At 39.9% G+C, this 22,245-nt stretch overlaps 1 protein-coding gene across 1 annotated transcript in view; it reads left to right on the plus strand.

Moving 5' to 3' along the window:
- The first annotated feature begins 271 nt into the window (after positions 1–271).
- The window catches only part of INO80D (INO80 complex subunit D), a 32,683-nt gene continuing 10,709 nt past the window's right edge, over positions 272–22,245 (plus strand). The window contains exons 1-5 of the mRNA XM_010161189.1: positions 272–343; positions 7,990–8,085; positions 8,192–8,438; positions 14,054–14,802; positions 18,742–18,850. Of these exons, the coding sequence (XP_010159491.1) occupies positions 8,221–8,438; positions 14,054–14,802; positions 18,742–18,850 (1,076 nt within the window). The 5' untranslated portion in view covers positions 272–343; positions 7,990–8,085; positions 8,192–8,220. The remainder of the gene's footprint in view (positions 344–7,989; positions 8,086–8,191; positions 8,439–14,053; positions 14,803–18,741; positions 18,851–22,245) is intronic.

Here is a 22,245-nt window from a genome sequence, read left to right on the forward strand (position 1 = left end):
GGGGTCCCTCAGCCACCCCCACTGTCCCCGGACCGGTTTGCGTAAGCGGGACAGGGGCAACAGCCCGCTGGCCCTGCAGCCTGGGGAAGGGATCGCCTCGGTGGCCCCTACACGGCAAGGGCCATCCATGCCTGGGCTTGAGCCCTGGCCCCACTCGTGTCCCGGCAGGGGGACCCAAGCTGTCCCCGCGGACTGGGGTCCCGATGAGTTGGGGGGTCCCTGTGAGGTGCCGCTGCCCCCCAAACTGAAAATGAAAGGATCCTTTTTTTTCAGGGAAAAGAACGTCTGGTAGTTGTGAAGTGAGTCCACTGGAAAACCCACCAACGTGCTTCACCCCGCACAGGTGAAGTAGCTCCGGTTACTAATGTGGGAGGTGGATAGTTCCGGTCAAATGTTCCTTAATAGGTCTTTTAGCTCAAAATACTGATGGTTTTGTACTGGTAATCTCAAAAGAATTGTAGAAATTACAGTAACGTTTACATTATAGGTTTATATTATACCATCTGATTAAAATGTGTAGATCTATAGTTAGTTCTAACTTTGTTGCTTAACAACATATAATGAAGGTTTATTTTAAGGCTGTTCTCAATTTTTTGAGGATTGGTAGACTTAAAAAGATAACTGGCAAATTTAGGGCAACGCATCATTCCCCTCTCCTGTGGGTACCCCTGTACTGTCAGTGTTCCACGCTAAGGCTGTACCTGCCAGGTACCGATGCTGATGGCTGAACCGGAGCACTCGTGTTTTGTATGACGCTGTCATTTAAGACCTGGTGACATTTTCACAGCCATCCTCAGCCTTTTATGCAATTTGTTTGTAATATATACGTACATCATACAAGTTTTATTAATTGTAAAGCTAAATTATCTACAGGAAGCAACCTGAAATTTACTTAGTGGTAGTTATTTTGATGTTTCAATATTTTTATGATGAGTGAATGAATTTGTATGTAGGGTCTGGTCCTGCAGAGCTGCATGCACTCACAGTATGGTAAATCCTCAGGAGGTACAAATTTATTGTAATACTGTATTGAACCTTTGATAGCTTATAAGTGCTAAAAAGCTGCTCTGTGAGGAGCTCTACTGCTTTATTTTATTTATTGAGTATTCCCACTGAAACAAGTATGATATTCCTGTATTCTCTGAAAATAAGCTTGTCTGTCTTTGCAGTATCGGGACTAAAAATAAGACTGAAGTATTTTGTTTAACCTCATATGCAAGTGCAGGTTATCTGTTATTTGAACAAATGAAAGACTTAGACTTACAGACTTTTTTTTTTTTGTTGTTCAAGTGCAGACACAAGGTATGCTGTGGTATGTTTAGTCTCTGCTTTCTCTCAGGATCATGGTTTTGATATTTTGAGTTATCATTTTAAAGTGCATTTGTGCTATGTTGCAATGGCCTAAGTGTTCCATTTGTTGCTGCATCTCAAGGCCGCTTTTGGGCAGCCCGGCTCGCCGTGGCAAAACCTGGGCCTGCTTACAGCCACACTGAAATAAGTCTGCTTCTGTGGAAGCATGGGAAGCTGCCCGTGAGGATGCGATTGCATCAATTCTATGATTGCAGGACTTGGGCCTGAGACCTGCTCAAATAGAGAAATCCTTGTTCAAAAGACTTCCAAAGGTACGAACCCCTTCTTGAACCTTAGGTCAGGAATAGCCATGTTTAGGAAATTGGTTTTTTGAAGTCTATAGGAAGGTGCTCTTAGCAACAGTTACAAATCTTACTTCTTTTCTCTTTAGAAATATTCTGAAGTTTCTAAAATTCCTAGAGTCTTAAATGTTTGTTGGTTTTTAGGCTCTAGGCGGTGTTTGTCATGTTTTCTTTAAGGTACTATTTATCAAATGAGTGAATCAGCTGAAATTAAAATTTCTGCTCAAGTTCATTTTATGTAGGAAAACAAAAAGAAGAACCTGTTAACTTTTGGAACAGAAAGAGTTGTTTTCTCTCCTGACAGTCATGTATTCTGCTGTTGATTGAAGCTTGTTACAAGTCTGTAAGTTCTTTAGTCATTATTATTAGGAATAATACATTTAATTTTGTATTTATTGCATTATATTCTGATATAATAATCTATATTACCAGTATTCCTAAAATACACTGCTGCTTTTCTGGTAATATATCTGACATCCTTATGCAATAGAAACTGCCTTTTTGCAGAGTTGAAAGAATAAGCTTTGTAAAAAGGCAGAATGAGGACGATGTTGCTGCTTCTGTCTTCCTAGGTAGATTTTAACATGAAAACAGTAGTCCAATATACAATTCCAAGTGGTAGCTAAAAATGTCTAGTAAGAGTTTAACATGTTAAGTGCCTTGATCTGTCAGGGTGCATGTATGTATGCATGCACCCTGACAGATCAGTACCTTGACTTGTGTGAGGCTTTTCAGAGGTCTTCTTGAGTAAGGATTTTACTCTAGTTAATAAGTGTTCCCTACAGGAACTTTTGCAGTTGCCTTTGGTTGCTTCCCAATGTTTTCTATCTCAGTCTGGATGCTTTTACTAATAAAAAGACTCTTGTTTACAGAATTACAGCAGGCTTGGTTTGACTGTAGTAGAGAATTGAGCTGTTAAATGAGGAGAACTAAGCCAAAGTTATGGTTAGATAACAGGACGGGGACAGAAGTTACAACTTTGTGGTGGTGTTTCAACCACAATTAGATGTGGTGCAGCTTCTCTTGATAGAACAGAGCACTTCACAGAGAGGTACTAGTTGCCTGAAGTCTCTTAGTATGAAATAGAAAGAACAAATGTTTTTTTCTTTCTGTCTAATAATATAGTTTTTATTAATACTGACAGAAAGGTTTTACTGTAAGGTAGCTTTAAATGCGCGTCTTTCTGCAATGATTTTTATGGTCTCTGTTCAGCTCTGAATGGATGAAATTCCATGTTGCCCAAACATCTTTAAATCTATATATTTACTGTTAGTCTCAGCAAAAGGGTCAGACGGTGGCAACACAGGAAATTGCTCTTTCTTTGTCAAGTTGAGGAATCAACAAAACTACTGTTTATGCTATTTGTGTTTGTGGAAAAGCTGAGGTTCTTCCATGTTCCACTTCTGGCCCCAAGCTGATGGTTTTGGAAGTGTATGTAGATGATTGTGCCTTGTCTGTGAGATGTCATGAAGACAACAAGCAATTTAACATGAAATCTGCACTAGTATTAGCAAATGCAAAACAACACAGTTAAGACCTCTTTAATCATGACTTTTGTTTTGATGCAATGTGTGAAGCTCTGAGCTCAGTCCTCTTAATTATACATCTTTTAACCACCAACATATAATTGCATTGTAATTTACAATGCATTTGAGGATTCCATTGCCTGAAAGGGTCTTGGGTACCTTGAATGTCAGGATCTGAGCATATGTTTAAGAATGTATGCAACCTACATGATTTAAAATATTGCAGTATTTTCAGCACCATGTTTTCTCAAAAATACCAATTGAGTTCTGGGGCTATAATGCTTTGAGCTTTCTTGTAGTAACTAGACCATTAACTTCTCTGTAGACTAGAGATGATGCCAGGTACCAACTTTCCATGTGACCTAATGCTGATACTCAGTGTGGTTTAGCAAAGATTCCCCCCTTCCCCAAAGTTTGCTGCTAGACTATTTCCCAGCCTCTCTGAAGGACTGTTTAACTGCTTTGGGAGAGACTACGTGGAGTGCAGAGCTACAGCTTTGTTGCATTGGAGCTGATGTGCACTGCAAGGGAACTGATAATGTCTGCTTGGCAGTACTAAAAGCAGTTGAGAACTAGCTTCTTCCTATGCCTGACAGCAGGTACTGACAGTTGTGCAGGTGTGTATCTGTGCATATTTAAGTCTTTCAACTCTTTAGAGTCACTTTGCAAACCACCTTCTGCTGTCTTAGGCACCACCGGTGGCTGCACTCAGCAGGACGAGTAGCCCTGCTCTAAGTGATGATGCCGCAGAATGCCGCTTTGCTCTGTGTCCCGCCTGTCCTTGCTTCAAAGCCTTGCTGCTAAGTTTGTTGTTCTTCACATGTCCGGATAGGGCTTTCACCATAGGGAGGAGATTTTTCTCCAGTCAACTACTCAGGAATGAAAAATGGGAGAAGGGGAGAAAGAAATGCATTGTCAAATTAAAACGTTAGTGGTAACCTCTTAAGAATGTAAGAAATACCTTGCTGGGTCAGATCAGGGGTCAATCCAAGCCAGTGTTCTTTCTTGGGCAGTAGGAGTAGTGATGCTATTTAGGAAGAGCATGAAAGCCCAGACACTTATTAGTGTTTTCTTCTCTTATTCCTCCACCATCCAGATTTGTTAAATTAGGAATTCTAGCAGGTACATCACTTATGTCTCCATTGTCTATGAACTCTTCTATTGTCTTTCTGAACCTGGTGATACTGTCTGCTTCCATGGCCTACTGTGAGAGCAAGTTCCAGCAGTTCACTACCTGTGAGTAGTAAAAATGAAGAAATACTTCTTTAGCAAGAGGTTGCCTCAAAACATATTAGCTTCATCCAGTACTCTTTGTTCTAATATTGTGTCATATGGTATACAACCGTTCTGTATTCACTCTAATCCTACCCTGATTTTTTTAAACCTCTGCCATGTCTTACATCATTTAGCAATGGCACACATTTTGGGACTCTCTTATGTTCTTTGCCCTGTTGCTTCTGATTAGCTCAAAATCTTTTATTTAGAAGTAAGGATAATCTAGGTTTCTCAAGAAGCAGCCTCCGGTTTCTCAGTCATGAGTTGTGGCTAAAGCTAGTTGGAGCATAGGCAGGCATAAATTATGTTCCTGTTGAACCTTTCAGCCTCAGTGTAGAATATAAATGAAAAACCCAAACCAGCTTCCAGAAAGTTTTGTACCCTGATATTTTTGCAGTGAAGTACAGCTGCGTAAGCATTTGATTTTTCCAGGGGAAGTCCATGTTTCCGTCATCTTTTACTGAATCCTGTGGGACAAAAATAATTTCTCCCCCACCCACTGTTTAGCTAAGTGTAGTTTCAGTTCTGTTCAGTTAAGTGACATGTGCCCATTCCATGCTTGTGCTACTTTTTTATGCAGTAGCAAAATGCTCTGCTAAGAACTCCTGTATATTTTGTTCAAAATAAAATACTGCATCAGATTATATCAGAATCAATAGATTGAAAAGTATTTGTTACTTCTTTTTGTGTGTATGGAGATGTACATGATGGAGGAGGCCACGAAGATGCTCAGAGGGCTGGAGCACCTCTGCTATGGGGACAGGCTGAGAGAGTTGGGCTTGCTCAGCCTGGAGAAGGCTCCAGGGGGACTTACTTCAGCCTTCCAGGACCCGAAGGGGGCCTACAGGAATGCTGGAGAAGGACTTCTTTCAAGGGCCTGTAGTGACAGGACAAGGGGTAATGGCAAAAACCTGAAATTGTCAGTATTTTTGCTTAAAGGTTTCATATGGCATTGTACTTAAGCCCTGAATCTTTCAGACAAGGGAGAAGTAAAATACTGTGCTTGCCTTGACATAGCCAGGTTAAATGCAAAAATAAGACTTAATTATGAGTTAAATCCAAAAATAAGACTGGGGGCACAAGAATAAATCCAGGATTGTAGTGGCTGGGAACTGTGGAGCAATTTCTTTACAGAAGCTTAACGGAGGTACACCAGGTATGCATTTCTCACTGTTTACTTTGGAACTGTTCTGAGGAACTCTTTTCCTTTGGTGTGTTGCTTGATAGCCTTCAGAAAAGAAATGTTGCTGGGTTGTGCAAAAGAGGAGAACATTATTGATCTGGCAAAAACTCTGCCAAGCATGATAGTAGTAGCTCACAAGAAGGTGGTAAATAAAGAAATAGAGAGCAGCATGTGAGCCACCCCGGCTGCAAGATGCACTTGTTCTTTCAAGTTTTTCAGCCTGTCCAGTTTGCCACCAAATACCAGCTTTGGTTAACTGTCAAGCAAACTCCACAGCTAAAGACTTGGTCAGCTTCACTGTGTGTATGAGATGCAATTAGTTAAGACTCATGTGATTACTTTTTCTTCCATAATAATAGAGGAGGCTGTCTCTCAAACATGTGGGACCCAAAACCAGATCACAACCCCCATATTGGGAATATGGCCATGGGATTTATGGATTTCTTTTAGGTTGTTGCTGGATAATACTGAACTGTATGTCAGTGTCTGCTTTAACAAAGGTGCTTGAAAGGATTATGTGGTTCTCAGCATGCTAAAGAAGAGATAGTTCCCTCTTCCCATTCTGCGTTTTTGAAGGGCAGAGCCAACGATGAACATTTTTATTCTTAAGACCGATGCGCCGTAAAGGGTCATACTCCAATGGTGAATTTCAAATATATATAGAATGTGCTCTGTACTTTCATGTGCTTCCATGCACCAAGTTGGGAAAGGTGATTGGAACAGGTTTAGATACCTGTGCTTGCCTTGTGACTATCCGGTGTAAACAAAGCAGCACAGGCCCCTGCCCTGGGGGTGTGTTCTTCCATGTGGGCGTGGAGAGGGAACTGTGTGTATAAAGAGGAAATACGAAATGATCCTTATTCTTGTCAAATGATTAATCAGGTCACTTGTCTAGTTACATTTTGTCTCCATTCTGTATGCTGCACATGTGCATATACAGCTGTTTCAAAAATTTTAAGTGTGTTTTTGTATTTTTAGTAGTCTCTTGTCCTTCTACTTCCACAGGTAGATATCTGCTATTGAAAGGCCTGGCTTGTGCAGTTGACTATTAGAGGTGTAATAAGGTGTTTTGTTTTGCCCTAGTGAATTAAAGTTGCTTTTTTAGATCCCCCAGTGCCATAGTGCTTGCCATTTCCTCAAAGTGCATTTATACTGTAGAAAGTTAAGTCTTATACCTTCAAAATAGGAAACTGCATCTTTCCTGCAAAGTCTGTGTAGGCTCCCTCCTTGCAATCGTGTTCTTGCCATTTCGGGCCTTGGGAACAAGTAAGTTGATTGAGATGGTAATCTGTACATTTGTCACATGACTGATTTATTACATATTTCCTGAATATCACCTCTATGTACATTCATTTGCTTGGTATATAACACATAGGAAACTGAACTGGGTACTGAGTATGTTCAAAAGAGTTTATTCCAGTGCTTCAGGATGGCCTTTCTTAATAAAAGCTGCCTTTTGCAGGCTAAGCTGAGTGTAGCAGAGTAGCTGCAGAATGTATGTACTGTTAATTTTATTCGAAGCTACTTTGGGGCGTGTGTGGTGTTTTGTTTTTTTTTTTTTTTAAGATGATTGCCAAAGACTCCGTAGTGTTGGGAAATGAAAAAGTACCTTGTGATTAAATGGATTTGCACTGTAGGAGTCTATTTTAGGGGAAAAAAAAAACCCAGCCTTTTGCTGAAATAACATTTCAGTCCTCCTGGCATTGATGGGAGTACTGCCTCTGAAATTATTAATGCCGGTATTTGCCAAAAATAAGTACAGTAAGGTAGGAAAAGCTCTGAAGAACTATGATGACCTCAGGAAGGACTGCATACTGATGCTTGCAGAAGCTGTGGGCAGCTACAAGATCTGAAGACTGGTCATCAGGTGTGGTAAAGAAAGCTTTTTTTTTAAAAAAAAAAAAAAACAAACCATTTTTGCACTGCTTGATTTAATTAAAATTTTGCAGAGCAAGGGTAGTCACCAGATTTTTTGTAAGCAAAGGTACTTGAAGTAAAACCTCTGCAGTCAAATGGGTTAATCATCATTCAACTTGATTCCTGAAAGCAAGTGATCTAATCTGACGGTTAACCTTTTTCAACTTGTAGCTCCTAATCACTTTCTGGTAGATGAGTAGGGTTTTGTTTAACAGGTTTAAGTGCCATGGCAGTAGAATTTTTTTTTTCCCCAGTAATTTCCTTTCATGGTTTCCAAAGATCTATGACTACTGATTGAATACTATTGGGCTAGTGGATTTGGTGTATCGGATGCTAGTTGAACTACAGGTTTAGTGGCTACGTCTGGTCACTTACTTATTAAGCAGTAATAATATCTATTGTATTTTGACTTTGGCCTTTTTGATATTTTCCTTAGACAATCTGCTTCATCTTGATTCATCATCATTCCAGGATAGTGGTGTCCTTGGGGCTCTCTCTTAGCATTGATATGGTACAGAAGATTTAAAATCAGGTATCGTTTTGGGTCCCTCTTTCCTGCCAAAATAAAACTCACAATCTAGAACTGAATGCATTTTTTTTTCTTTATGTGATTTGTCTTAATATTTTGGTTCTTTCAGCTGATGTTCACAAGGAATAGAGTCACGTGATGTATGAAGGCAAACACATACACTTCTCTGAGGTTGACAATAAGCCCTTGTGCTCATATAGCCCCAAACTGTGCAAGCAGAGGCGACTTAACGGCTACGCCTTCTGTATCAGACACGTTCTGGAGGACAAGACTGCCCCCTTCAAGCAATGTGAATATGTGGCCAAGTATAACAGCCAGCGCTGCACCAACCCCATCCCCAAATCTGAGGACCGTAGGTGAGTTGTGGTTACCCATCTGACAAGTGGGAAGTGGCTGGGACATAGACATGACTTTTCTTCTAACATGCTGCCTGGTTTCGGGATAAGGGAGGATCTGAATGCATTGAACTCCAGGATGTTCCTTTGAGGGTTTTGTTTTAAGACCAGTAAACGCTATTGTGTTTTCTCTGGGAGCCAAGTACTCAGCAAGGGGCAGTGACTTACTCCCAAGGAAGTTTTCAAGACAGTTCATTGCTCTTCTTAAGTTCGCTCTAAACTCTGGATCAAACCTGCTGCACAGTACCTGCTGTTCTGATTGCTGTGTCACTCACAGTACCTGCTCTTAAAAAGGCCTGCTTGGCCAGCTGTGCCAAAAACACACTTCCATCTACTTTTTCAGGACAAGCGGTTGAAAATGCATACCTTCTGAGCTTAGGGAGCAGTGACACACAGGGACGAATTCAGAATTACAGTTCAGTGTGTGTGATTTGGTACTGATCTGTAGTGTTGTCTTACTGGAGTAAAAGTTACTTGACAATAGGTGAGCCAGCTGGGAAAGTGCTATCCAGTCCCTTTCTTCTTCACCTCCCCCCTTCCTATCCCCCACCCTGACAAATGAAGATGCCCGAGGTGCCCAGGTATTACATGCCTTGCAAGAGATAGTGCGTGAATTTGTTGGAGAGCTGGGAATTCAATCCAGCTTTCCTGGATTGCAGCCCATACGGTAACCACAAGGACATTCTTGCTCTTTAAGACTTCCCGAACACCAGTCTCATTGGTGTCGCATGGGCTGAAATAGCAGGCTTTGTCTCGTCTTGGCTGCCAGGTATATATGACTTCAGTTTTTCAGTCATTGTTGCAGGATTTGCTAGTAACACAGTATTTAATTAACTTGTGTGTTAACTAGCTGAGGCTTGTTCTGTTAGGAACTGTTTTTTTAACCTAAAATATAAACAAAATATGCCAAAAAAATAATCAAACCACTGTTCGCTGACCTTTCACATTATTAGCTGCCATTCACTAACCTTTTGCATTATTAGCAGTGTTCCCACTGTGCCCTACATATAACTTCCTTCTCAGCTCACAGCTCCCTCTCTTGTCTGAAACAACAGTTGGACTGTGCTCTAAATTAACTTGCACTTCACCTGCCATTTCGGTTGAGGAGACTGATGAAGTGAGAAAAAACATGAATGTTTGTCAAAAGCTGTAGGGCAAACGCTCAAATGGCACAAGATGAATAACTTTAAGCTGTAATTTGACAGTTGGTGACTGTTTCTTTGCTGCTGTACAATTGAGACCCTTTGGAAATAAGCTCGCAGAAATGATCATGGAGATTGTTAGCACAAATGGTATGCTGTAATTTCAGATGCAAGAGCTGACTGAGCCAGCGCTGCTGTTTACCAGGGGTCATACTTAAAAACAATAGAAATAATAGTTCTTAATGACACTTTCTCAGGTCTCATATGTTCCCATGGAATTTGAGATTTTTCTTTGCACCTTGAATTGAGTTCACACTTTGTTCTTTTTTGATTTTTCTCAAGTTAAAGTGAAGTGTGGTCATGACATCTGGTGTATGTTATATTAGAATAATTCAATTGCATGTCGAGTGTCACATTACAGTACTTGAAGAGGACAGCAGGTGTCTGAAGGAGAAAATAAACTTTTAATTTCAAATGAGAGGATGTGATAGTTTGAAAGAATATTTTAAAAAACTGCTTCTCAGGGCAGTGTTTAATTTTAACAATAAAATTTAATGAATGCTAGTGATAAGACTGTGTCTGCTCTAAACTTTTTTTTTCTTTTTGGCAGGCAAACCTGTATCTGTTTCTTAGGAGACTCTTTTCACACTCCGTTCGATATAAAGATGTTTGCTATGTCTGAGTTCTTCACTCGTAGCTTTTAATTTTCTGTGTACAAAATTACTGTCAGATGGTAATTTTGTCACAGTTTTAGACATGTAACTGTACATGATCAGAAGCAGGCTGTATGAGGCTCTGACAGCTATCCTCTTACATACTTTTAAAGATAATAAAAAACAAACTGTCTTAACAGGATGCATGCATTATATGACAAAAGCTTCATAGTCTGTCCACAGATAATTAAAAAAAATTATCACTTGACCCCAGACAAATGAGATGCTATCAGCCACAAAGATGTTTAATATGCTGCCATATTATTAGATTTCTTACTAGCCATTAACATTCTACAAATTAAATCTATTAATAGTGCATGACTTCATTGCCTTATTTGAAGTCTAGTTTCTCTATTCATTATCTTGTTTTTTTAAAGAATATATATAACATGATAGAGACATGGGTTTTGTGTCTGTTTCCTCTGAATACATCTCCTAATTCTTTCTTATCTAAATACATACATAGATAGTGAAGTTCAACTTAATTTTTAAGGATACGGTTATTACAATTTAGCTGGTCTAAACACCATTTTATCACTAATTCTCCTCTTTCAAGAGACTCTTTAAATATTTTTGTCAATATGCAAGATGCTCTCCAGTTTATTTGGATCTTCCTTTAAATAAGTGACAGAACTCAATGCCAGTCTGGGATGTACTGGGAAGCAAAATGCAGTTGTAGGTCGAAAACCTAATCATCTGGATTCTTGCCCTCCCAGTGATGTAGGAAACTGTCCAGCTGAATACTTCAGAGTCTGTCACCCTCCATGTTCCTCATGATTGCTTTAGTGGATATCAACCTACCACTCTTACCGTGTGTGCTGATTGCATTCGCCCTCACCTGCATGGAATAAGTGCCTTTGGCACTGAGTAAGAAAGGAAGAAAAAACTATTTTAGATATACAGGGTGATACCCACAAGCAGGTTATGGAAGTGACAAACTGAGCCGCTCTTGGCCCTAGTGGGTTTCATGGTCGGAGCTATGTGGAAGAGACTGTGCTATTTGCATGTGCTGTCCCAGTCTTCCTAGTAGTCTGTCTTCTATGGAGCATGAACTACTAACGCCTTCCCTGGCATTACATCTGATCCAAAGAGTTTATTGCCTTAACTCAGCTGGTTATAGACTGGTTCTGACAGAGTCAGTTAATGTCTGCACCAGGCTCTGCAGCATGTAAAGTTAGAGCCAGTTTGGTCAACTCAAAAGCCGTCGTGGAACCTGAAGGATGGGGAAGTGTGTGTGCATGCCCACCTGGCTCTGTGTGGACTAACTAGAGCTTGACAAGGCCAAGGTTGAGTTGGTGCTAATAAATCATGCCTAGCTAAAACTGCCTGTGTGTAGTCTTCTCTACCCAGAGAAGACTTACGTGCTCTTCTCCATTTGTTCTTGCTCCTTTTAGTCCAAGGTGTATCAGTCTCGGTTATGTTGGGAGACAGGGACTTGATAAAGCTTAAAGCACAGAGCCAAGTCCGTGTGTACTGGAGTCTGCAAGTGCATGTGATCTATATTTTCATTATGTTGCAGCCTGGCATCTATGGGTTTGTGTCCAGAGTGATGCCTGTGTAAGACAGTTGGCTTTCAGTGATGCAGCAGAGCCATTTTTAAGAGCCAAAGCTTTATTCTCTGCCATATAAAATTATTCTGTTAGAGTTACATGAGCAAACAAAACCCTTAATAGCCTGAATCTCGGAGAATGTTAGCAAGCTTATCATCGGTTTATTCACCTTTTTTATTTTTTGCTTTCTCTTTGTTTTTCACGATGAAAACAGACTAGCCAGTTTTACCTCCTCACTTCAACACAATCACAAGGTGGCAATATTTAAGTTCTGAACAATATAAGGGAAGCATTCACATTGAGCAAAAACTCTTTTTATTGGAATAAGAGGGAAAAAATTGCCCTTGTGTTTGTTTTGTCTGTTTATTGTTTTTTCTTCTGTCATACTAAAACTGCTGTTGTAACTGATCTCAGTCTTGTTCAAACAAAGTGTTTTAAATGTGCTTAATTTGAATTATGGGAATAGTGCTGTTTACTCTAAGGAAAGCTTTATTGAGTCCTCATTATATAATTTTATTTTTAGAAGTACATCTCTTGGTACGAATTTACAGTATTCCAGTGAGTTCTAACAAGAACCCCACACATTGCTGGCTTTCAGCTTGCCTCATCTAGATTTGTTATTTACAACTTAATGTAAAAAGAAATTATTTAGACAATAATAAATAGCAGTACTTGTCAGCCTTTTTCTGATTTGTGAATCCTTAAGGGTGTGGATCCATTGAGAAGCTACATATATGAAGATCATTAAGGAGCACATATGAATTTACTTTTCCTTATTTTACCTTTTATGGACCCTTCAGAAGCAATTCATACACTGCTTCTTTAAGGGTGGGTCAACAAATTGGAGGTCACTAAATTGAAGTGTTAAACCTTTTTGGGGGGTTTGGTTTTGTCTTTTCTGTTATTTTCCTCCATGAAGACCAGGAATAATTTCGTTTTAACCTGCTTGTTCAACAAAATTTACTTTTCTCAGGTTCGTACTGATCAAACTTCAGAATACCTTCATGGGTATTTCATTATCTTGTCCATAAACGCCTTGAGGTAGACATCACTCTCTCCTCATATCTTTGTTTTCATCTATAAGCTGCAGGTTATATATGGGATCCTGCAAGGGCAGAAGTCTGATTGCTGGTGGCATTCTACAGGGGCAGGAGGGCCTGCCTGTGTGAAACAGGAAAAGGATCAGATTATGGTTTCTACATTTCTATCACCTGCTTGTTTTAATCAGACAAAAATTGTTTACTTCTTAGTGTGTTATCTGTGGCCATAAATTGCAACTCTTTTCCTGTTAATTTTAATGACAAGCTTTCAAAGACTGGGGTTTTTTGTTTTTGCTTTGTTTTGTTTTGGGTTTTTTTTTTAATAATAAGACTTTAAAAGCTTTTTTTATATTAGAAGAGCTTAAATCCATGTTTGTGGGTTTTATGTATACATATTCCTGGCATTGTGTAAATGTTTTCTAGCCGTGGAGTATTTCTCTTAAACTAGGTTTTTGTTTGAAGAACATTCAGCTCTGGCTACAAATTTCATCATGTTAAACTACTAAACCAGAATTTAAATATTTATTCTACTTGTTCATTAAGTGCAAATAGTGACCCTCTCAGCAGGTATCTCTAGTGAGATTGTCCGAATAGGAAACTGCTCTGTACTACAGTGGAATTCATAATAATAATGTGTGCGCTGATGAAAACATTAACTACTTCCAGTGAAGGAACAGCCAAACGAAAGGAAGTAGCCTTCAATGTACACTTTTTCTTGGGAGCTTTTGAAATGATCGGAGCTAATGACTTGTTCTTACTGGTGTATGTATCAGACAGTCCTTTTTTTTTGTTGTTCACTTTGTTCTCTGAGTATTTACCCTATTAGAGAGTAAATATTTTGAATGGTTGTGTGTGAATCTCCTATGAATGATGATTGAAGGCTTTTATATCATAAGATTACAAATTGTCACTTGTATAAGTTTTTGCTTTCTGTTAGGGGTTAGGAGCACCACAGTTATCTGTTGTATTAGCAGCAGTTGGGTACCCTCCTTGTAAAAGGTGTCAGCTTCTTGTGTTTCGATCTATTTTTGCATGAGATGGTAGTATGTGAGTTTTCCTTTAGTGATGTCTGTTTTTTCAGTTTTAATGACAAGGCTTTAGTTAATAACTCACTGCTTTTACTTTTCAAAGGTACTGCAACAGCCACCTGCAGGTACTTGGCTTTATACCGAAAAAGGAGAGGAAGAAAAAGAATGATCCCATAGAGGAGGTAAAGGTCAGGCATCAGATGGATGCTATGGCCTTCAGTCTGACGGTGCCCACCCTGGCCTTGAAGATGCCCAATGGACTGGATGGGATGTCTCTCTCCCCTCCAGGGGCTAGGCTTCCTCTCCACTACCTGGAGGCAGAATTAGAAGACCCCTTTGCTTTCAATGAAGAGGATGATGACCTAAAGAAAGGGGCAACAGTGAGGAAAAAGTTGCAGAGCAAGTTGGCTCAAAACCGGCAGCGTCAGAGAGACACAGAGATTTTAAAAGTTCGCCAAGAGCACTTTAGCCCCCTTCCTGCACCTTTGCAGCAGCAGCCTCTGCAGCAGCAGCACTCCCATCTGCCACCTTCATCAGCTTCGTTAAAGCCGACAGGGCTACCGCAGGGCATAGTCTGCAAGTCACCTCAACCTCCGAACACCAGCCTACCAATGCAGGGAGTGGCACCCACCACACACACTATAGCACAAACCCGGCAGTTGTCTAACAAGAGACCTCTGCCCCTCCTGCCACCCGCCAGGGCTCCTGTCACGGACCCTCCCAGGACTGATCGGGTCCTCATGAAAGCCACAGCCTTCTCTCCGCACTCGTCCTGCATGAGCCGGCTACAGAGACTGGTGAAACTGTGCACTCGAAAACAGCAGCTGGACACTGATCTGTTTCCACACTTAGGTGGGTAGATAATAGATGTACTGCCACCTTATTTTTTAACCTGAAACCGAAAGACAAAAGGGGAATGTCTTCCTAGTGCTGTCCTGTGTTCATGTGTGGCCCTTTCAAAATAACACTGAATTAGGTAATCTCTTGCTGTTTCCTTTAGCCCTGTTCTCTATGAAGGGAATGCCTGGACCCTTCACATATGTTTTATGGCTTCTTGGTTGTTTGTTCTTCTTAAGGTTCTGTTAACCATTAGAGAAATCAGACTGAAGTGTAGAAAACATTGCTTAGGTGATACAGACATCGTATAGAAGGTTTACAACTCAAGCAGTAAAGGTGGTGCCAGCTGTACCTACATGAGTGGACAAGGTTAGACTGGATGTTAAATATGTGACAAGTGTGCATTACAAAATGACCACAAGTTAAAGTTTGGAGGTTTGGCCCATGATTCTCTGCAGATCCAAATTTCCAGTTGTCTTGACTGGGAAAATTGGAGCACAAGAGAATTTTTCTTGACTGGGCCTATTTGTGTACAGAATAGGGATGAACAAAACCAAAAGACTACTGCAGGGGAACAGCACTGTTAGAGAAGGTAGTTGGAGGGGTGGAGTCTTGTCCACATACCGGTGCAGGAATAACCTCCTCCTTATTATCTAGAAACCGTAATAACCAATTGCTGCATGTGAAAATATAAGTAAATACAACCAACTTGCTGCTATGGTAGTAGTGCTCTGAAAAGGCAGCAGACCTTGTGGCTTATTTGTCTGATTATGAATACAGATCTAGGTACATGTAGCTGTCTTTGTTATCTCTCTCACCCTCCAAAGTTACCTTACTCTTCCACTTAGTTTTAGATTGTACTTTTCTAACAAGTAAAATACTGGTAGGGAAAAGGGAAACAGGAGTGAGTGTGTGATATTAGAGCAGGAATTTTTTTTTTTAAGTCAAATAAATGTGGACATTCTTCATCTAACATCTTATTTAATTGCGAACATCTGTAATTTTTGCTATTCCAATTAACCTTTTTTAATTTGCTGTTAAGATCTGCCCATTGGCACTCATGTGATAGGTTGACTATTTGTTCAGAAGATAATTAGCATCCCATAGCATGCCTCCAAAGGACATTGTTCCTCAGAAAACCGCTTTGATGGTCCTATATATAATGCAGGTCTTTTGAGGAATGGCAGCTCCTGAGGCACATCTGAGTGCCACAGACCTCATAACTGAGAAAGTGACCCGTGTTTTGAAAGACTGTAGGAAGATCACTTTCTGTGTTTAATGTTTCACATTCTCAAGTGGTGAAGAGAATACATTTTCCTTAAAAAGTGGCATAGTAAAAAAGACTGATCAGACCCATAAATGCGTGTGCAATTAGGACATTTTATATTTGTGTGCTGGCTTTGGCTAGGATTGTTAATTTTCTTCACAGTAGCTAGGATGAGGTTATGTTTTGGATTTGTGCTGAGAAGAAGTAACACTGATGTTTTAGTTGTTGCTAAGCAGTGTTTACATGAAGCCAAGGACTTTTTCAGTTTCTCATGTTGCTCCTGTCCTGTTCTCTCAGCTTCAAGGAGAACAGGGGCAGTGTGAGAAATGAAGAAGTTTCTCTCTACAAGAAGCTGGAGGGAGACACAGCCTAGACAGTTGACCCAACCTGAGCAAAGGAATATTTCATGCGTTGAGGCATTACACTCAGTATATAAGCTGAGGGGTGTTGGCTGGGGGGTATTGCTGCTCAGGGACTGCCTGGTCCTGTTCTCTCAGCTTCAAGGAGAACAGGGGCAGTGTGAGAAATGAAGAAGTTTCTCTCTACAAGAAGCTGGAGGGAGACACAGCCTAGACAGTTGACCCAACCTGAGCAAAGGAATATTTCATGCGTTGAGGCATTACACTCAGTATATAAGCTGAGGGGTGTTGGCTGGGGGGTATTGCTGCTCAGGGACTGCCTGGGTGTAGGTCGGTGGGTGATGAGCAGTTGTATCATGTTGTTGTTTTCCTCTTAATTACATATTATTATAATTGTTTTATTAAAATTATTAAGCTGTTCTAATCTCACCCCATGAGTTTTCTTACTTTTTTCCTCCAATTCTCTCCCCCATCCCACTAGGGGAAGGGGGTGAGCAACTCGATGTGTAGTGCTTAGTTGCCAGCTGGAGTTAAACAACAATTTGGCAAAGTAACAGAATCATAGAATCACAGAATGGTTTGGGTTGGAAGGGACCTTAAAGACCATCCAGTTCCAACCCCCCTGCCATGGGCAGGGACACCCTCCGCTAGACCAGGTTGCTCAAAGCCTCATCCAGCCATGTGTTATTTATTGATAATATGCTGTAATACTAATGACTAGTTATGGGGGTTCAGAGAATTTTAGGGTTTCTTTTTGTGATAGAGTATCACTAGAGATGACTGCACAGGATCTTTAAGAAGATGCAGCAGCTTTATGTGTACCTACATCAGAGCCATGTAATTGGATATTAATGTAACTGCAGTCTTCAGTGTGAGTATAGCTGAATCTGGATTAGATTTTATTCCTTTGTTTCTATGGTGTCCATTAGAAGCAAACCAATGCCACCTCTGGTTTTATTTTTAAACTTTGGGTAAATAATTTGTTAGATGGTATCAATTGTGGACATCTTTATCCAATGTCTAAGCTGTTTTTTCATTCTTTATGGAAGGGGTGAAAGTAGAAAAGCATTTAAATTGAAAGTTTAATTCTGGCATTTTATCAGATGTGTTAAGATATCTTAATTTAGTTCAAATGCATATCTTAAAAATAGAAATGAATAATTAATTTTTTAGGATGCCGTTGTTCCTGAAAATAGTGTTTCTGGTATTTCATGGTTTTAAGTTAAACTGTCATTTCTAAATCATGAACGGAGCTCCTGATTGTATTCCATGTGTGTGTGTGTTTCTAATTCTGAAAGTAGGTGACCAAACACTCATGTGTTTCCCAAATTCAAAGCATCTGACTTCAGAACCATCTCAGATACAGTTGTTTAGTTTATTTTTAGCAAAAATTAAGTGCTTCTTGACTCTGTCCCAACTGCTGCTTCATTTACAAGGAGCACACAAGAAAGTGAAAAAGTAATAATGCTCACTTGTAAATGCAGCTATGGGATTTTATCCCACCTGCTGCAAGGAATTGGCAAGGATTCCACTGGATATGGGAGAGAGAAGAGGAAAAATTGCAAAAGATGAAGCTCCAGATAGAGTGTTACACCTGAGAACTTACTGGGCTCTGTTTCTGGCTGTCCTGTTCAACAGTTATGTTCAGCTTGACTAACTGAGGGTGCTGGTGCATATAATAAATTGAACCTACTGCATCATCATTAAGTGAAAGCATTCAGCTCAGTAAAAGTGCAGGAGTATTTGCATCTCTCTTTTCATGCTAATCTATGCATTTGGCAGACAATTACAGAGACCAGAGGAACATCCTGTGTAGCTGTGTATCTACCTCGTCCATGCTGCTCTGTCTTACTTTTTTCGGGTTCTCCCTGTGTTTTGGCAGAGGGAGGGCAGAATATAAACAGAAATGAAAGTGACCTATTTACATCATACAGTATTAAAAATTCCTGGGCAGGCAAGTTCTTCGTGGCTGGGACTTCTCTCTTACCGTGTCTCTAAAGATTTCATGTGCTTTGTATGAAAGCTGTAATATTTTTCTGTGGGCAAGAAAGCTGGTGATTTTTCTTCCACTGCTGAAGGATAAAGAAGCCATAGGGATTTTAAAAGGAAAACTCAAGTTTGACAAAAATCAGTGCATGCTATTTTCACGCTCTAGTGGAGCTGTTACTGTAACTTTTCCTGTGTAATTGAGAATGTTACATGTTGTAATCAAACATAATTATGCTTGTGACTATACTACACATTTGTCTTTTGTGCCATAGGTTGCTCAGAGACTTATATGAGGTGGATTCACTTTTCATCCAGCTTTCATGTTTTCAATTCCCTTAGGGCTGGATTGGTCTGAAGACAGTGGAGAAGAGTTGGACGATTCCGAGCAAACCTCCCCTTACCAGGTTGCATGGTCTATCCGAGAAACCCTCGGTTATGAGAGACATGAGTGAGTATGATTCTTTGGTATTCATGCTGGCCTTGATGGAATAGATCATGTAAATGTGAGCCTCACTTCAAGTGGAGTCAGTGGAACCTAAGCACTTGCTGGAGTGCTTTTCTGAAACAAAGGGCTGTTTGTGAGAGCTATGAAACAGCTTGTCACCTTCTGTCCCAGTTTCCACCTAACTTAGGGACCTTTGTGCAGTCTGTTATCAGCAGGATGCATCAGGAAAGAATTTAAGCTTATTTGCCTAAATTTAATTGAGTTTAGTGGGATTTATTTGTGAATTTGTGTGCCTTGCTGAGTTGAGGTATTTCCAGAATTAGAACCAAATGAAGGGAGTCACTGTTGGTTTCTTGTCTTTCCTACTACTTGTGAATAACTTTGTTAGTAAACTTGCTCCATTTTACTCATTAATCCTTATGACGACTGTGTGGGATATTGGTTTAATGTGGTTTTCCAAGGGGCGTGGCATTTCTTTTAATAATTAAGTGTAGAATAAACCTTTGTCAAATGTTTGAGAGTAATTGGAAAGAAGTGATGTGATGGAAGGGATAAGCAGAGCAGGTGGTAGCTGCTGTTGCAGAAAGGCTTACGGTGTCCTCTATATACTGCTAAGTCGTTAACCTGAACTGGGAGGATATGATAATACATGTCTGTTAATGTAAATTTCAAGGTGGGAAGTTAAAGCAAAGCTTCTCCAGTGTAGTATTGTACTGAAACTGAAGCGAGTTACTAACAAGGAAACTGTGGGCTCAATAAAATTTGATTGTAGTTTCTGCAAAGTGATTCTCTTTCACTATGCAACTGGACTTTTCTCTCCCATTTGTTTATTTTTTAAATATCACAGTTAGAGTGATGATGTTAATGAAACGTTATTTTGTTGTTATATGGAAATTTTGAACCTTACCAGAACTTCTTACCATCTCTAAAGATTGCTCACAAAATGAACAGCTAAGCTGTATCTCTGTCATCAGGACATACACCAGGATACTAAATACTGAGAGCCTTCAGTAAATGAAAGCTTAAGAGCAGTGTGGAGACTTTCTTTTTTTTCTGTTATGAGTGACCATTGTTTTTTAGGGCATCAGCAGTGAAAGAGTGAGCTTTCACAAACATGAGTTCGATCTGGAAAGGCAAATTCTAAATGAACTGGGTTGGGAAAATATGAACAGACTTTCAGACTTTTAAATCATACATAATTTTCAAAGCTGATATATCTATTAAATAACTTCCCTTACACTCTTCTGTCTTTTGACATTTGATCTGGTTTTTCCATAGATCCCTGGGTTTTTTTGTCAACTTATAAAGGTCATCTCTGTGTGTTTTGTCTTCTATTTGTCTTAACTTCCTTTGGATTCTTCATACTCTTTTCACATACTGAGAGAAAATAATACCTTGTCTTGACATTTTATGTTCCATTCTAGCATTTTATGCACTTCAGTTGAACACTGTCTTAACTAATCATGATGGATACATTTTTGTATGCTACTGGCTGCTTTTGTACTTCCATCAGCCTGTCCAGTGTTAGGTCTTCAACAAGTTACCTGATTTTGTTTATGGATAAACATTGATACATTCATTTGATGTCAGCTTTCTAAAACGTTAATTCATATTCTGCAAGCTTCTGTAGAGGTTTCTGTTACCCGAAATGTTTCACACTGACACTTTTGCAATGTAGTCTGTCTGCTGCCGAAGATGAATCAGTTCAGACTGTTTCTTGGGTGATTGGATTTGTCAAAATTACTGTCTTGCTATTCTGGCAGTGCAGACTGGGGGCTCCTGGTTTGGTCAGCCAATGACTTGTAATGGCTCTGAATTTTGGTAAAATTAGCCTCCAGAAAACTCATGGAAATTGTTTCCCAAAACCTTTAGATTCTAAAATCGTGTACCTAAACTTATGGGAATTTACTTACTGTTCTTCATAGTGGAATTAAAGCTATTTTTTCTCCAATCATTTGTGTCTGAGCTTGTGGGCCCTCTGTGAAAGGGATAACTCTCCACCAGCTAACTCCATTCAATCCTTTTCCATTTAATTCTGTGGAAGGCAACAGGAGGGATGTTTCTGAGAACAGATTAGTATAAGAAAGTGAGTGTTAATTTCTGCATTACTGGACAGCTTATCATCAGCATTTCTGGTTGTGTGATTGTGGGGGAACGCTCTAACTTTCTGTTGAACTTCGTGCGTGATACTCTCGCTGCTCTTAAACTTTCAGAAATTCGTCGGATTGGTTTAAAATTAATGACTTCACAGTAATCCATTTCTGAGCTCACTTGCCTTCTGGCCTTTTAATTTGTAAAATTCATACTGCTGCAGTCATCTGTGGAAGCACAGGCCAAATGTTTGCTTTTATTATTCTGTCCTTTAATTTTGAAAAGTTGTGTTCCTGTGGCTGCCCAATTCCAGGATGCAATGCTTCATCCCAGGCACAAATGTTGGAGTTCAAGTAGCAGTGCGGGAGTTGGCATCAGGCACAGTGCAGGCGGGACGGCTGGCGGGGAAGGCTGCTGGGATGGGAGGATTCGGAGGGAAGGCAGGGGCTGTTCCCTGCCGCAGATTAGTGAAGCTTCCCCCCAGATGATTCGATTACTGGGGTTTGTAGCTTAGAAAGTGTGGGAAAACAAATGACTTTAAAACAATGTAGTTTTACACTTCCTACGCTGAAATACAGATAAAGTGAGCGTTTGAAAAGGAGTCTGAGGATCAGAGTCCCTCCTCATACCAGCTGACTCAAAGGAGCAAATACCAACACTATTGTCAAAGTTGGATTTAATAACTTCTGCTAACTAGAAGAACTAAAAGGAAGAAAGGAAGGTTCTTCAAATCCCTCCTTACAGAGGGTTTTGAAGTAGAGTTGCTGGGGTGTCACAGAGTAGAGAGCATGTTCTCCCAGTTCCCCGATGCTCGTGCTATCCTTTTGTTCTTCCTTTCTGCTGCTTTGTTTTCCTCATGAACACGCAGCAGTAATTCCCCCTGATGTTTACACCTGACAATATTAAAGGGAAGGGTTGGGCAGGAGCATTTTGGATTGTTAAATGCTTTGCGTGCACTTTCAGAAATCTTCAAAAAATGAAATGCCACACATTATGTTGAACTTCAGAAATTACATATGCATCTTAAGAGAATAAACTAAATAGAAGTTGGTAAACTTGTTTATAAAAGGACAACGGTGAAAATATCTTTCAGTTTCAGTACTTTCCTAGCAAAAAAAAAAAGTGTTATTGTGATATTTTTAGGTTTCTTTGAGCATATTTATATGTTTTGGTTCATCTTACTGGCCTGGAAAGAAAATTCTGAACAGGCTTTTAGAAATTGCCTCAAAATAAGCCCTTTTCCACCACAGGCATGATTTCTTTCAACATCTTCTATAGACATCTTCATCTACTTTTAAAAAATTATC

Source organism: Eurypyga helias, unplaced genomic scaffold, assembly GCF_000690775.1.
Source record: "Eurypyga helias isolate BGI_N326 unplaced genomic scaffold, ASM69077v1 scaffold18481, whole genome shotgun sequence".
Taxonomy (NCBI): Eukaryota; Metazoa; Chordata; class Aves; order Eurypygiformes; family Eurypygidae; genus Eurypyga; species Eurypyga helias.